Source organism: Tauraco erythrolophus, chromosome 9 (genome assembly GCF_009769465.1).
Source record: "Tauraco erythrolophus isolate bTauEry1 chromosome 9, bTauEry1.pri, whole genome shotgun sequence".
NCBI lineage: Eukaryota > Metazoa > Chordata > Aves > Musophagiformes > Musophagidae > Tauraco > Tauraco erythrolophus.
In genome coordinates, this window is record NC_141473.1 from 31,222,699 (window position 1) to 31,240,472 (window position 17,774).

Genomic DNA, 17,774 nt, shown 5'->3' on the forward strand with positions numbered 1-17,774 from the left:
AAGAGTTCATCAGTTTGGAAGGATCAATGTCTAAAATGTGCAAATAAAACTGACAAAACAAAAAACTTGTTCAAACTTTTTTTATTAGTTAAAAAAAAAAATATTTCCACGACATCTAGAGATCCCAAGTGCCAGTGCAGATGGATGTGAGACATGGATCAGTGAACCCAACCAAAACACGCCGAGCGAGCGGGTTGGGAAGCCATGAGGGAGGTGGGGAGGGAGACACACGCCCTGCAACACGGCTGCACTTTACTTACAATCAGAGGAGCCTGGCTTACGTATTTTGTGCCTTTGTTTTTTGAGGGAGGTGAAAGGCTACAGAGCTGAAGGGAGTTAGTCTATGGAGCGTGGGATTTTCCTGTTGTAGTGTCAGCTAATATTTCCATGTATGCTCTTGGAACGCTCTCTTTTGAGCTAGAAGTCCCTAAGTTGATTAATTGCCTTCATTTTCACCCTGTGAGAGAACACACATGGGAAATCAGTTAAACACGTCCGGTGGAAAACATATATAAATAAAATCAGGAGAAAAATCAATGCTGGTAGTCACCACATAAAACCTGATAAACAACTACGTAAGAATGACTGTGGTGCAGAAAATAAATGAAAATAAATGAATTACTCCCCCTTCTGGGAACCCGACATGCTCCCGCTGTAACTCAGACCTCTGGGGAAAACGAGGGTGTGATTTCGCACGTGGTGGAAGTTGAGCTATCGTGGGGCCGGGCTGCCACTGGCAGGAGGGTCCTGATTTCTGCTGCCAGTTCTGTCCCCCTCCCCAGTACACAGCCTGATGCTGGCGCTTGTGCAGCCACAAAGTCAGTCGGGTTCACAGGGCCTGTTTTTGGGACGTGTACCAGGGGGGTGATGGCTGGCAGAGGGTGGCAGGCACAGGCTGAGACCTTTGGGGGCTTCAGGCAGTGTGAAAACAGCCTGAGCATCAGCGACGCTGAAAACTGGGTTCATGCAGCACCGTGGGTCTTGTGGAGCAGGTGGCCAAAGGCCTTAGCACCGGAATTGTAAAGGAAATTCCATGTTGGGTAATAAGAGGTCATGCTCTCAGAGATGGACATTTGATCCGGGGCTCCAAAAGGACTTGGCAGGCAGAATAGATCAAAAAGTAAGAGAACTAATTTAAATATAGAAAAATCTATTAAAAAAAATTTAGCTTGTTGTCTAAAAATCTATAGAAAAACCTAACTTGTTAGCTAAAGCTCTTGTGAAGCATGGCTGCGACCAGGAAAATCTATTCCATGAGAAGGTAAAACCATAGGAAAGCCTTAACTATTATACATGCGTTTACACCCCAAAATCAGCCCAAGTCAGACAGCAGTTCACAATCTGTCACTCATGGCAAATTCAAAAAATCTCAAAAAAGGAGGTGGCAAAAGTGATGACTCATTTTTTTGTCAAATAACTCATGAAAGTGGGAATACTGATGGGCTCCACCCGCAGCAGAACTCTAATCTCAGAAAGCAAAGGGGAGATAGTCCTGGGGAAAGCCAGCAACCCAGAAAAAGCCCATGTGCCATCTTGAGACCCCAGGACCACAGGGAAGTTCGGGGCGGTGGCATCCCCTTACCTCTCCGCCGCCACCTGTGCCTGGTGCTGGGGCTCCCTCTCCCGCTGCCTCTGGCTGCTCGGGCGGTTGCGGTGCTGCCAGGTCCTCCTGCCAAGTCACAAGCAAGGTGTTTCTCCTCACTGCCACATGCAGAGTCACGGTCCTAATCTTAGACAGACTATTTGAGCAGACTGTGCAAAATGGGTTTGAGCATTACACACATGAATAAAATACCAGGTTTAATAGATGGTAAATATTGCCCAAAATCAGTTTTTTATGCACCTTGTCAGAGCAGATGTCTGAAAAAGCACTTCAATTTCTTAGAGCCTGGTTTAGAGTCTTTTTCTTACAGAAAATCAGTTCTTTTTCTGAAGTTATCTTTCCTGTCGCTGAGACCAAATAGAGTTTTGACTCCTTCAGTGTGAAATTAGGGAGCAACAAATAAATTTACTTAGAGTAAGACAGATTACACCTAGCCTTTCTCTGCCTTCTTTCACTCTAAGCGCTCATTGCATAGACTATGCTAATTCCAGATATAGCAACATTGTGGCAGCATTAATGTCATGCCTCAGACAGAATTTCATCATCAAAGGATAAGCTTTCCTTTGCGTTTGAAGTCCAAGCATTTTCATGAGCACTTTGGGCTCTTTTAGCTACTTCCTCACATCTTTCAGCTACCTTCCTATTCAAAGAAGAAGAGAAAAGATTATATTACCAGGCAATTACTTTAAAACATGATTTTGCCACATGGGAAGAAGAGAAGACAAAACTCCTGATGGACCATACTGCGTGTGCCCAGCGGATGGACAGAAAGCAGAAAGGCACCTTCGTGGAATTGGTCAGCAGGAGCAAGGGGAAGCAGAAATAACAGGACCTTGACAGTCCAACCCTGAATCACTGGAGAACTCTGCTAAAATTACAAAATTTCTCTGTTCTCTTTGAGTACACGTGCCCAGCAGCATCCCTGAAGTTTCACTCTCCTTTCCCACATGAAGTCAGGGCCACCATAGAAGGAACTTGAGACACATATATTACATAAAGGGCAAGTCAATTCTGCATGGAAGGAAGATATATAGTTTGAATTTCAATGTTTTGGAAACATGAGGCCACCACTTTCCCTGGTGCTGCTGCTGATGCAGGGCAAATCAAATGTCCCTGCCAAACCTACTGTAAAGAGAACTTTGTGCTCCATGCGTTTTGGGAGCCTCCATTCTTCATTTTCACACTTGTCCTTGCCTTTCTGTCCAGTCACAACTGTTCTCATCAGTAGGAGAACACCTCCTGCTGCGTTTGGGACTGAACTGAGGAAGAAGAGGTGATGTGAAGTAAAAAGGAAAAAAATAAACCTATGTCACAGAGTTACATAGATAGAAGGTACATCCCATAAAGATTTAAGCTGGAAATTGGACTTTAGATCCTTATAACTCAACAGTACACATTAGGTCAAAGCAGCTAAATAGCATCAAATTGTATTTTGAGGCTTTACAAGCAGTTTTTTGGTCTGTTAGGTGGAAAGAAAAGAAACCTGCAGTGCAAGTCCATGACAATAGCTGCAACAGCAGGCGCTCTGTAGGTTTTTTGCATGTGGGGTTACCAGCTGCCGTGTGGAAATCGTGAAGGTGAAACAAAGGCGACTGCCTAAGGAAAACTGGGGGATAGCTCATAGGAACACTAGGACAAGTGCAGCGCACACCATCTTTCTACAGGACATGGCCACCCACTCTTCCTGTGGTCAGGGAGCTCGGCTCTAGCAGATGTGGAAACAGTCATGGGAAAGGGGATCCCTTCCTCAGGATCATCGTCAGGACATCACACCCGAGAGTGACGGGTGAACTGAAGAATCCCTGTTCAGCTATTGCGCTGCTTATTATGTCCTTTAAACTGTACTCTCTGCCAAGGCTCTGCTCCAGAAGGATAAAAGCGACTCATCCACCTATTTTTAGAAAGGGAAGCAACCACGTTTCTGGAGAGCGTTTGTAAACTCTGGTGGAGGAACCAGCACAATTGCAGGATGAAGAGGTGTCAGGCTGTGCTAGGGACGTCGCCTCACAGCCTTTTTCTCATGCGCTTCCCACCCTGCCCAGAATAGGGAGCACAAGATGAGGAAGGGCTGCATTCTTCAGCTGGGCATTAGCTGGCTGGGGATTTTGGTGACTAGTCAGGAAAACAACATACAGAGGAGGACCATGGGATGTAAGGGTCTTCACTTTGGACGAAGAGCCAGAAAATCCTGGGTACCGACTCCAGCTGCAGCAGTGACTCACAGCGTGATGCTGGGCAAGAAAGCAAGGGTGAAAATCCAGCTCCTCTGGAGGACACCAAGAACTTTGCCATTTCTTTCAGTGTTCATCTCCTCATTAAAAGGGACAAAATGTTCTAAGGGAAAGGCATGTTGCAACCACGAAGTAATTAGTAACGCTCCCCCTGCTCTTTAAACGGCAAACGGATTTTTTTCTCCTCGTCAGAAGTGACGTATTGGCTTAGAAAAAGTATTTAAAATGAAAATAAAATTATTTAGTTTGTTATGCATTGTTTTCTTCTTTTTTTTTTTTTTTTTTGAAGGGTTGAATATTTCTTGGCTAGGAAAAACAAAGCAGTTTAACATAACAGTTCAGTGAAACATAAGGCCTCAGAATTCCTTACAGGAACACCATACTAAACAAATATATATGTATAGAATATATATACTATAGAAGATCTATACATATAAAATATAATTTTCCAATAAGTTTATGAAACATAGTTACATGTTCAGATATCTGTGTTGCATGTTCCTCTGGCTGAGTCCATACATGAAACAGAACTGATATTTTTATTCATATTATGTTATAGGCCAGTGGGTTTTTTTGGCCATCCCTCAAAATTCTGAAAGAAATAACCTTATTGGGATTATCTTCCTCATCAAACAGAGAAAGCATGCAGAGTCTAAATGTTGGATGCTGGAACATTACTCATCAAAAACCTGACAAATTCTGTGGTAAGGAAGATTTCTTTTTTATTATTATTATTTTAAGGCTGCAAAACCACAGAGTTGCACTGGCAACCTAATCTGCTACAAATTTAACAGCCCACAATGGGACATCAATTGCATAATGCAGAGAAAGGTTCAGCCTCCTGTAGTGCTGTCGACCTTGGGCGTTGGAGCAAAAGCAATATTCCTTGGCAGTATCCCCAAACCACTCCCTTGTGAACCCTCAGGCAAGCTGACAGGTCCTACAGACAGGCTGTCCTGGATGGGTTTCGGGCTGAATGTGCTCAGAGTGATGCTGACAGCTCTGGCTAAGAGGTCAACCCATGATTAAAGTGAGTGGACCCACTGATGGGACGGACAGATAGGCATGCAGGATTCCTGTCTCACCCTACAAATCCAGGCGGCCTCTTGGGGTAGCTTTGTTTTAATCCAGCCCGCAGCCAGACTCTCTTAGGGTATCCTGAGGCTGCTTATACAAATAATACACATTTAATAATGTTGACATTATTACCCTACAGGATTATTCTCAGCCTTTAGCCATGAAGCACGCACACACACACAGGTCTTGTAGACATTAAGGCTTCATCAGCACCACGAACTCAGCTATTCTGCATGTGAAAAATGCACGTCTGGACACACTAATAAGACTGAGAGGGGAGCACAGAAAAAGCACCTGTAGGCAGTGTACCCCACTCCACGCTGCTTTTGCAGTCTTGTCTGCTCTGCGAGACTATGAATGATACCACCAAGATGCCTCACTGCATCAGCAATGTACAGCAAAGCTTGGATACAAAGGATGAAGCTTGAATACAGAGAGGAAGAGTTTCAACTATTTATTCCCCTTAATTGTGAGGTAGCTTGGCTGTTGATTTCCCTGCTCCTCCTGCTTAGATGCTCTGCCCTGGGTGGCCTTTCAGATGCCCGTGGTTGCTCTCTCCCAGTGGCACTCACCCTGCCTGAACTAACTCATGCAGGTAGGTCACTCATCAGTTTCTGCTTCTAATCGCTTCGGTGCGACTGACCCGGCGCCAGTGGTGTCACAGGGTTTAAGCGAACAGAATTAAGGCCGTGAACACCACCCGTTCTTATTTAAAATGTGGAGCGGTTACGAAAGTGATAAGCTGCGGTACGGGTTTGGTACACGTGCGCTAGATCAAGCGCAGAGAGAAACGCGATCCAACAAACACACCCCATGGTTGGGCATAACTGACAACCCCTCAAATAATTAATGGAGTGAAATAAAAAAAGATCAAACCCAATTCAGAATGACAGAGCCATGAACTGACAACTAAACCGTATGAAAACTGACAGATCTAAAGGGAAGATCTAGGTGCAGGCGTAGGGAAAGCATCAGCTACTGAGGAAATTCCTCCAGTCCCCGAGGGATGTTTTGTGAGTGTGTGTGTACGTACATGCGCTTGTTCCCAGCCACGTGGTGTCTGCAATGCAGCAAACTTTGTGCTGTGTCATGCAGACGAAGAATTAATCCTCTTCTAAGACATGGATATTTAGCGGGTGGTTATCTCCCTGAAATCCCTTAATGTCCACCCCAGGGACTGGGATGGGTGCAGAGCCACAGACAAAACACATTACCAATGACTCCCATCCCTTTGCGTATCAGAAAAATTGTGGAGGGTTTATAGTCTTTTAACTTACATATTTTTTACTTAAAAACTCCTCCAAAACAGAAAATACATTCTTGCAGTCAGTTAGCAGCGACCAGGCCGGTGCCAAAGCCCTACCAGGCGACGCCAACACTACTGGAGGTTGCTCTCGTCTGGCGCTTGGCACCCCTCCGTAGGTGTAGAGTTACCTCAGCCCCATTTCCTTCTGCCTGGCTCCGAGTGCTCCCACCACGGACAGCAAGGAGCGGCAGGTTGCCAGCCACCTCGCACTTGTCCACGTTTCTGCACCTGCCATATTCCACAAAGAGCTGAATTCTTCCAACACGACACACTCCCCATGGCCAACGTTGCCACCTGATACCCCCACATAGCTCAAACACCTCGCGGCTGCCGCACCGAGCAAAACTTAATCCAGAATCCTTAGAGTTCCCCACTCCTTGCTAGTATGTGTCTGGCTCCAATCTCAGCTGTCAAACACAGATTAAATGTCAACAAGCTGTCTGTAATTGATATTAACACTGGGAATGCTGAGCCAGGGACATGCCTCCTAGGCCACTCAATTCCCCGGATTTGAGTCATCCTGTAGCACTGCTCAGTGCTCACCATGCACACACACAGATCCCATGGTGCTTTGAACAACCTCTCTCTAAATCAGCAGGGAACAATACCATAGACAGTTGAAAACAAAACCAAAATGTTAGCAACTGCTCTTTGCAATTAAAAACGAGAAGGACAGAATGGAGCATGAACAAGTCTCAGGACTGGATGCATCAACTCTCTCAAACTTCAGGCGCTGGAACAGTTGTGTACAACTTCAGAATTGCAAGATTTTAACAGTAGGTGTTTATTTTTTAAACATCTAACTGATATACCTTATCACTCTTCTTAGCGTATCTCCAGTGGGTCTCTCAAAGGCATCACAAGTGCCTGGTGCTGCTCCTGGCAGCCTCTGGCTGCGTTTCCATTAGCAAACTCTGCAGCACAATAGGAGCAGATCTGGAGAGAAAACAGCTGCTACCCAGAGCCCAGTACAACTCCTCTACTCCTTTCAGAGCCTTCCCTCTGGAGCAGCTCTGGCCACATGGCCATTAGCCATGAACAGCTGGGATGTGCTCAGTGTGCATACAGAGCTCAGTCTTCCATGGCCTTCCTATCCAAAAGGTATCTAGTGGATGCAACTGAAGCATGGTGAGTGAGGATGACTACAAGATTCACACTCCTAATGTGAACTAAATCAGTAGAGTAGATGATCCCTCTCTTTCACAGAAACAAACATTTTTGCTGAATTTCTCTCTCCACTCCTTTTGCCTTGCTTTTCTCCTCTCATTTTCATTCTGCTGCCCACCTCCGCTATTTGGCATGACACCATGATACCGTATCCAAAGCAGTTTCCTGGCTCCCTCATGTAGTCTGCCTTTTGGCATGTGACACATCCCATTTTTTTTTCTTCTTGATCAATCTCCACTTAAACTCTAAGAAGGTGGACCTTGACAGAAGACACCAGAATGACAGTTCAGATGCTTAATTCTTTAACACCCCGGAAAACTCAGGGCTTTTGCATATTGCCTGCAGTCTGCACAATCCTGAACCATTACTAGGGTGAAGTAGTCACTGATTTTTTAAGGGACTATCTGCACAAGGATGGAAACACTCGTAAGTTGTAGCTTGTCAGCCTTTGAGAGGGGATCTCTCACTTAGGATGAAAGTCGGAGAGGATTGCTGCTGCTCAGTCCTTGCCAGGAGGCCAGACAGTTTGGTGTCTGCAGGATGGATTCCTACCATCAGCGAATTCCTACAACACCCCACACCCGGTCAGTCAAAAGGTATGAGGGGGTAGTCTGGCCCCACGGAATTAGGAATCGCTGATTGCACCCCTGCAGCCTGACTGCTGTTCCCTGTGGAAAGAGAGATTAAGCATATCCCCAGAGCTTAGCAGAACTTCTGTATCTGCCCTTTTCACATGCTTTCAGGAGGACATTTTGCGTCACTCGTAGCTGCTGTTCTTCTCTTTTGTTAGGCTATTCTCTCAGGATTTATATGGCGTGTAGAAGTTTTGTTTCACATCACAATGTGTTTACGTACAGGTCAGGAAATTCATCAGCCAACTGTCTGAACAATTAAAACAATTTTGGCCAGCCTTGCTTTGCTTTGATTCTGGGTTTAGGTTTGCCGTGACTCATCCAGCTCACGTCGCTACGATGCTATTGACCACAGCTCTCTGAAGAGGGGAAGCACAGCTGGGCTTACCAACGAGCTGCCAAGTATTAGCCTCCTGTGCCGTACTAATGGTTGCTGCTTGTTACCACCCGGTGAAAGCGTCTTCCCTAATGATCAACTTCGCCTTCACCCAGGGAGCTGGTCTGCTCCTTCACATGCCCCTTAACCCCCTCGCTTGCAGCAACCTCGTTTGTCATATGAGGCTGGAGGACAGAAGACGCCTTGTCTGAACCTGGCTTAATCCGTGCACAGTTTGGATCACGTGGCCTTTTTCAACAAGCTCTTGGTTGTTGTCAAAACCAGCACAAAGCAGAGCAGGAGGGTCAGGCTCTCGGCCAGGACCAGGCTCTTGCCTGAATTCCTGCTGCCCTCTCCTGCCTGCGGAGCAGCCGGGGCATCGGCCAGGTGCGAGGGCAAGCACTGAGCTCCCGCTCCTTCACACGCAGCATGGCCCAGGGCTCTGACTCCGGCCGATGCTCACCGCAGCCTGGCCCCATTTCTACTATAGTCCCTGGAAAAAATGCTTTTCTACTTTCATAAGAAAACACGGAGCTGGACTCTTGCCAGTAGTGCCTGCTGACAAGACAAGAGGTAATGGGCACAAATTGATTAATGCGTCCATCTGAACACAAGAAAACACTTTTTTTTTTTTTTTTGCATGTGAAGGTGGTCAAATGCCAGCCGAAGTTGCCCAGAGAGGTTGTGAAGTCTCCAGCTGTGGAGATGTTCAAAACCCAACTGGACACGGTCCAGAGCAACCTGCTAAGGGTGTTGGACTAGATGATCTCAAGAGGTCCCTTCCAAACTAAATAATTCTGTGATTATATATTCGGCATTATGCAATAATATTAAGCATTATATAAAAGCAGATATTGCTGAAAACCTCTCACTGAATAGGTAAAACCATCAACTGTAAATGTTTGCAGATATTTTAAGTGTAATCCAAAGACAGCTCTCTGTCTTGCACATCACTGAAGAAACAAACATACCTTTTTTACAACTCCTGTAGTGGCCACGATGGTCTCTGCTCCTTCTACAGTCTTGTTTGCCACTGTGTTCACGCTGGCTACGACAGCTTCTCCCACCACATTGGCCTGCTCTTTGGTCTTCTCAGCAACTGGGATTTCAACAAAAGCAGACAAGTCAATGAGCTAGGCACTGCCGAAGGCTAAGGCTGCCAAATTCACTGGGACAATAAAACAATTCCATCAAGGTAAGAGAAGAAGTTGGCCTTGGTACAGTCCTTATTTGGATATTTTTTATGTGAGATCACGTCTGAGTTTAGATCATGCACGTGACGGTTTTGCCTGACTCGAAATGCTGGTCAGAGAGCAGCCTGTCAGTCTTTGTGGGCAACTGGAGAAGGAAAAATTCACCATAAGAGAGAACTGTGCAAATAAGGTATTTTGCATTGCAGACGGCATATGGCCTCTCTCTGGGTACCTTCTGTTTGATTTAATATACCTGGGTAGTGCGGGGGAAGGTGGAAACAAAGTAATTTAGTCATTAAATTTGCCAGGGAAAGGATCCATTGATCTCTTTTCAAGGCAGTTCAGAAAGCTGCCCAGCCTTGGAGCTTCGGATACCTAGAAAGATCCCTTAGGATCCATGACTCTGTGACTGCCTGACAGATGTCTCCAAAAGACCACAGTATTGGCCCATCATGAACTGATGCAAGTAAATCCTTTCTGTGTGCCTGGCAGCACTCTTGGCATTGTGAAACATCTAAATTGCTGTGAATCATCTGAGTCTGCCAAGTAACATTTGTTAGATTTTTTTTTTGACCTGCTCTACTGATCAAATATTTTCTCCCATCCACGTGCACTGCAAATGCCAGACCCTGAACCATCGTTCCTGGCAAGTGTCCTCCATTCATCTAATGGAAGGTCATGAAGATCAGCAGCATCTCCCAGAGACCTCTCGTTTGGCAGGAGCCATGGCCTTATCACAAGGTCCAGCAACACATAACAGATTTCCACATCTCTCTTGGGGCTGCACTCTTACCTGAGGTCACACTTTGCACGACGCCTTCCTTGGTTTTGGTACCTGTGTAAGGAAATACACGGTCCGTCAGTGCTACCTGGCAAAGAACCGTCTCATTTCTGGCCACGGATGGCTTTCTGTTCTTACTAGGTGCGGTGGGGAGCCGCGGTGCTGCCGGCACCTCCTGCTAAGACACAAGCCATGTGTAGAGCCAGGAGAAGGGACCAGCTTCCTTCCCCAGTGAAGTCAATGAGCACCTTCAATTCAGGAGTCGGATAACTTCAACCACAAAATGTCTGGAGATGCCTGAACCTGAAAAATCTTGACAATGGCATGCTTAAGTAGGAAAAATTGTCCCTGAAATATATCCAAAATGAAAAGAACAGTTGAACAGAAGTAAATCAATGTTAAGCTAATTGCAAAAATGAACGTATATTAAATGACCTGGTGAAATCTCACCTACTTCAGTCTTTCAAGAGGTGGAGTCCCACCTGTGACTCTCCCCTGCCTTTCAGCAGGATACTTGGCTGTAGCAGTCATGTCAAGCTTCATTCTATATCTCTAATAAGGACTCTGGAGAAACTTGAGGCTGGATGTACAGAACCACCACCCTTCTGTTACATACCTACTTAACAGATTCCCATTTCGATGCCTCAGCCCAGGCTTTAAGTGCCTGCTCACAGCGATACACACAATGTGGATGTTTTTATCTCAGATTATGAAAGCACACCATACATATGCTCACACTGTAATTTATCTCGCTGTTCTCAAGGCAGAAAAGCTAACAGGATGTGAGGGCATTAAGTTTTCAACACAAATAGTCCTTAAGGAATAATTAATCGGTGCAGTTTTCTTCCAAGCTTGAAGTGACCTGCTATACGTTCCTTCTATTTGTATACTGCATGTTAAATCACATGGTAGATGTGCAGCTCCCACAGTAACTAGATGCTTTTTCACATTACAAAAATAAAGGATCAGATTTATCTCTGTTGGAATTTAACAGGTGCCAAAAGGTTTTGCTGGTCCCACTTTGCTGTATTTTGTAAATCATCTGCACCTATACAGGCTCTTTTCAACTTTCCCATACCGGCACAACACAAGGATTTTTATGGCAAACTGTCAAAATGATAGAAACAGAAAGCCAGGCAGATCTTTAACTCCAGAGGTACTAGAGCATCCATGGGTGTGGTGGGAGAAAGCAGCTACAAACCACACCTTGTTCTCATTAACAGCCTAAAAAGCAAAACACGTGCAGTGCCCTGATAACAGATCCAGCCCAGCTCTGCCCTGCCCGATACGTTTAATATATCATTGAATGTAATTCTCAATTGTTGATTTATTTTGGTTGTTGCAAGGGTTGCCCAGGACAGAACAAAGCTGTTCTACCACAATATGCTCTCAACATTTCACTCCATCCTCACGAACTCTGTTAAACCCGAAGAGATGAAGTATTTGTACTTTATACTTGTTACTGCTGTAAACTGCAATTCCTAATGATGCTTACAGTACGTGTGCACTGCTGTAAACTGGATTCAGCAGCGAGTAGAGCAGATGCAAGTCTCAAGCCACGGATGTGAGCTCCTGGACAGTCCAAACACACACAGTTCAATTCATACATCATCCTGCTTCACTTCCCCTCCCAGTGCCGTTCCAATAAAAGACGGACACAACATTGATTTGACATATCAGATCTTCTCATATCAGACACACACACGTTCAAGCTCGGCCCTTCTTTGCTGTTATGTGGTCAAAGAGCTGTTGTTCGGTAAGCAAAGTGTACAATGTGCTGTACGAGCCTTGCATACGTTTCAGTTTGGCAGTAAACACGTTTAGTGAGACAAAAGCTGTACTTCTGTACATTTTTTACCAGACTTTTGATTTAAGGTGACTATCTGGGCTCGATTCTTTTGCAGGCCGAGGAGAGTGGCTGGGTGCCATAAATTCTGGTGGAAAATAATTCCAGAAAGGAGGGATGCAGGTAGAAGAAAAATACCCAAATCCATTTTACAACAGAAGCAATGACAGTGGGAAAGGCCAGTGCTGGGGAGAGCTCGCCTGTCTTCCCAACCCAGTCTGCCGACCACACCCAATGACTCAGCCTCAGCATCCATTACGCACCGCATGAAATGTGACCTTCCGGCGCGTACCCTCGCCAGCAACCCGCATCTGTTGAATCAGAAAGCAATCACCTGATGCTCAATCTCATTTCACTCATTAGGCCTTGCCTGCAGCTTGTGTACACAGAATTAAGAGTTCATGCATCCTGCCTCTTCTGAGTGAGTCATCCGTAAGAGCTTTGGTATTGCAGGGGTGCGACCGAGGCGGCGGAGCGCTGTGCAGTGGGAAAAGAGTTGCAGTAGAAAAAAGGTGCTCTAAGTCCTGCAGGACATCGTGCTGGAGTCACTTCAGTTAAGGACCGCTTGGTATGTTGGGGCTTTCTGCCACATGCATGATCGAAAGCCGGTCTGGAAAACTAAAAGCGCGTTCTTTGTTGAGGCTCCCTGAATTATAGTATTAAACAATACTAATAACCTTATACTCAATACTCTGACACAGCTTCGCATTAACTTCATTCATTAACTTCAGCATCACTTATCCCCCTATTTAAACCAAATAAAACAGACAACCCATTGAATCAACTTCTGGATACGCATTAACCGTGCAGGATCTCACAGCCATGCTGGTACACTGAAGTTGCTACAGTCTGGAGAGCAGACTGTGATTTTACTAAGCGTGAAGGCACCCTGTGCTACAGGATTTCTCTTTCTCTTTTCATGCATTCTCCACTCCACGGGTTCAGCCAGCCAGGCAGCGGGAAGGGAGCACCCTGTGCTCCTGGCTACCCCGACGGCACCTCTGGCCAGCCCAGCTGTGCACTGCACTGCAGTGCCAGCACAGGATGGGGACACCTCGGGCTCTGGAACTGGTTGCGGGAACTGAACCTGTGTGGCTCAAAGAAGTGGGATGAGGTGGCTGCAGAGCCCTGATGACACCACCCACTCCAGGCGGATGCCTCTGAAAGAGCATTTTTTTTTTCTCCTGAGGCAGCAGCAAGTGACTCACCAGACGTGGTGGTTGTGTCCAGACATCTGGAATCCTCCTTGGAGAGTCAGTGATGAGTTAACACAAACCTGAATAGAAGTCAGGGATCCACTTAATCCACGCTGGGCTTTGGGGTTCCCTCTCCTCTTTCCTGACTTTCTGAAAAGACCCTCAAGCTTTTATGCAAGTATTATTTTCTCCTAACATCCAAAAATTCAGGTTGCGTCACATAACGCTACAGACTGAGCTGCTAAGATTGGGCTGTGCAAAGCAAGAAGCAAGGAAGGAACAGTTCAGGTCTCTGGTTAACCCTTCAAGTGTCATAGAGCGAGAAAAGGTGGCACAGACAACATACTAACCACTCCAGTTTTAATCGATATACCTGTCCTCTACCTCCTCTATTTAAAAATCAATTCTCTGAGCTAATCAGCATCTGGCCTTTACTTTTCCTGTCTGTGAAAGTCTGAATATTCCCCAAAGGGCTGAGCACCCCCCAGCGTGCAATAGGAACTGAATCAGCCCCAAGGCAAAGCATGACAGCGCAGGAACTGCCGGTACACCAGAAAATCCAACAAAATAAAACCAAAAAAAAGAAAAGGAGAAAGCATTTCATCTTCAACTTGATCCTCATTCAGAGATTTAGGTTTTAAGAAGGCTTTTAGGAAAATTTATTGAAAAGGTTAGAGTCTCACGAGCAGACTCTGTACCTCATGGCTGTGCAGAAGTGAAAAACAGGTCACAATATGGAGATGTACAACGTGACTGAACAGAGATGTGAGGAACTACGTATGAAAATTTAGAACAATCCTTTCTGACATCGCTCAAATCAGGGAGCAGTTGGAATGCCATAATTTGACACCTAGATGTGATGTTTCACAGGCTGGTGTTCCCATTACTCTGATTAGTTTAATTATTTACAGGGATGTTGTTTACCTTTTTTTCTCAGGAGTCAGCTTCAAATTGAAACGTGAGCTGTTACTCATGTTCATTCACAGCATGCCAAAAGTGAGTGTTTAAAATTTCAGGATGAAGACGTTACCAGATCTGCTACACGTAAAATTTGTATTTCATTTGTTATTTACGAATATACATCAGTGACTATTGTCAATATAAAACTGTTTTAAACATAGTCGCTACACACAGCTGTGGATGTTGCAGCATGATGGCAGGAAGAGCCTGCATGTAAACTTTCCTACTAAAAAAACCCCCTCACTCCCACATCCAGCAAACATAAAAAAGCTGTATGAGGCACAGTAATCAGCACCGAGGTAATCAGTTTTGGTAACTTAAGACTTCATAGATTTTATAGTATCTGGAACATCTGACCATCCAGCCACATAATTATATGCACTAGGCAGTGGAGACAGCAGGTTTTGAGGGTGACCTTGAAGGAGAGGTTTCTGAAACAGGACACTAACAGCGAGAGAGGTCTCCAGCAGAACATCAGACGTGCCGTTTTCCAGATCCTATCCTTTAGGCAAAACGAATTCGGCTGTCTCTTGTAAAGCAAGATTAATGTGCGCATCAGGAATGAAACAGGTCGGTGAACAGGAGGAGGATTTCAGGATAAAACAGCATGTTTGTGGGGAAACAGATGCATCCTGCAAGTGCCTCTTAATAACGCTGCTGGCTCCTCTCAGGGACCTCATCAGCGTGTCTCCCAAAGTGTGGAGGCGAGGTGGAGATGAGCAGTGTTTGGATGCTTGGAGAGTGAGTGATTCACTCTGCAAACAATCCATGAATAGTCATAACAGAATCCTTCAACCTGGGCATATGCTCCTTAACATCGCATTTTTTTCTGCCTCCCCTGAAGTGGCAGCTGTTCCTATGTCTAATTTGCAGTTGGGGAAACTGAGGCAGGGGGAGGATGTGGCACCCCAGGCTTGCACAGCCACTCTGTGACAGAGCTGAGGATGCTATCCAGACCTCTGGCCATTCAGTCCCAAGCTTTACCTACAATACAACTTCCCCAGACTTTCTCAGAGACAACCTATGTGGCAGTTCATGCTCGAATGTGGATTGAAAATAGTTCTCTTACCTACATACATCACCCCTTCTTTAGTCTTCTCTGCAGCCTCTGTCACTCCCTGCTTGGTCTTTTCTGCAGCAGCCACCACACCTTCTTTAGCAATGGAGAAACCTTTCTTAAAGACATCCATTCTTGTTGCTTGCTAGGATATCACCTGGACGATCCGAGTGAGGGACAGCAGCAAAAAGCACCTCGAGATCAAGACTGCAACACGCAGCTTTACCCTCAGCAGATGCTCAGCTACTCTGGCAGTCCCTGTCTGTGCTCTTACTCCTCGGCTGGATGAAGGCAGTGTGGAAACCTCACAGCCTTTGCCGGCTCTTATTGATGAAGAGCACTGCAGTGTAGCCAATGCCTGTGAACAGCTGATACTGAAATATTAATGATATGGATCTGCTGGCAAAGATTTAAGAAGGGAGGGGGGGAGGAGGAGAAGGAGGACATCGGTAGGTAAGGGACTGTCTGGAAAATCTCCAGACAGATAAAGCTTTTAAAACATGCTGCAATGCTCTCACTCTAGGATGCTCTCATGGGAAAAAGGAGACTTTTTATCTGAAGAGCTGAGTTCCTGAAAGGGCATCTGCCTAAGGCTGTAGTGGGAGACAAACACAAGCTCTCCTGGGTTCCCAGAGGCTGGAGAGCATGTAAAGCTGGAAATGTTCGTAGTGAACAAACAGGGTCAGGTTTCCTGGTCTGGCAGTTACCAGAAGCCATTCTGCACAAAACCATAACAAGAATATTATTTCTAGTAAATATAGAAAAAAAAAAGAACCACCTAGGGCTTGGTGCTCAAGTGAAGGGAGCTGGAAGTCCCACTTGCCATGTTTGTCAAGCCCAGAGTTGGCCCCTCAAGGCATTTCAATTTTTGCTCAGCTGCACATCCCATTACAATGGTTCATTTCTGAAAAATCAGATGCCTGTTGGGGGAAATCCTGTTTCCTATTTGTTTCTCTGAGCTGCTGTAGACAGAGCTCCGCTGCTGCAGAGCGAGACGACGTTTTACACCGACGTCATGGCTCACGTCGGAGGTCTGTGCTGCTGAGCGCAGTGGGGCATGAAAATCATCCAGCTGAGATTTGACCAGGGAAACCTTACGGTTTGCACAGAGGATCCATCCAGCCTCAAGGCCTCACTAGGAAAAAGTACCAAAATGTATCACCATTAATCACAGTTGGATATCCTAATATGCTTAAACTCAACCTAAGTGGTTTTCTGAAGGAGATTCTGAGCAATCCAAATCAGCTATTATCCCACTAGCATGAACTGAAATTCGATGCAAGCACCCATGAAAACAATTGCTGGTGCCACAAGGTGATCACCTATTTTTATTATGATTTAACGGTGCCACATCTCAAACTACAGAAGCCATGGAGCACTGGTCTCTGAGCACAAACCCTGACTGGCTTTGCCTGCTTTTCCTGACCAGGCAAACAGAATACAAAATTCAGAGGTTTAACTGCATTATGGGAAGGTAGCACACTGTAACGTCAAGAAGCGTAGTGGTCCATAAGCCACTGCTGCCACAAGTTATCAGCCTGGAAGGGTCAGATGGGGAATAACTACAGAGAAAAGATAAAAGTGAATAAAAATAAAAAAGAGACAAGTCTGTACATACATGCAGACACGTACACAAACATAGTTCTTCCTGTGGAAGTAAGCTTATTTCTTTAGTTTTGGGGAGTGTTTTTTTACTCCATACTGAAACAATTTAAAGACTGTTGATCTGGAAAATAACATACAGATTTCTTAATCTTTTTCTCACAAACGGGTCTCCTTACTTCTAAATGAAGAACACATCTCCATTTGAATGTAGAGCAGCCAAATCTCTGACAGATTAATAAATTTATCAACTGTTAATCAAAAAAAGTGCAAGATTCAGAGGAAGGCCATCACAACATACCAATTACTATAAGAGCTCTCATTGTTCTAGACTGTTGCAGCAAGGAGTGAAAAAAGGTTTTTCTTACCATCTTTCAAAATTTCCTTTAGGTGGCTGATTGGCCACTATTCAAGGTGCATGGCTGCTGCTTGTTTCAGCTCCCAGCATAATCTTAAATTGAAGATATATGTGTCTTATTGTATCATACGGCCAGTGGTTTACACTAGACTTCCATTGATTTCATCAGGCATAGGGCGGGAGTCTTGTTTTTACTGCATTTGGTAAAAAGTGAATTTGCCATCTTTGGGAATTGCTACCGGGCCAGCTTCCTTTTTCACTAGGCTTTCAAAGAGCATTAAAGCAGAGCACAGCGCTTCCCAGGGTTGGGGGTTTTACTGGTGTTTTCAGGACGACGCCTAGCCTGATAAGGCTGAGTGAGAAGTGTGTTTTGATTCTGTTAAACTCTT

The 17,774-nt window shown here is 45.3% G+C and overlaps 1 protein-coding gene across 1 annotated transcript; it reads right to left on the bottom strand.

The window, feature by feature from the left end:
* Positions 1–436: 436 nt before the first annotated feature.
* On the bottom strand, positions 437–15,558 carry SNCG (synuclein gamma). The gene is made up of 5 exons (XM_009989621.2): positions 15,438–15,558; positions 10,379–10,420; positions 9,364–9,491; positions 1,583–1,669; positions 437–457 (listed from the first exon to the last, which is right to left on the bottom strand). The coding sequence occupies exons 1-5, from the start codon at positions 15,556–15,558 to the stop codon at positions 437–439; spliced, it is 399 nt and encodes a 132-aa protein (XP_009987923.1).
* Positions 15,559–17,774: the final 2,216 nt, after the last annotated feature.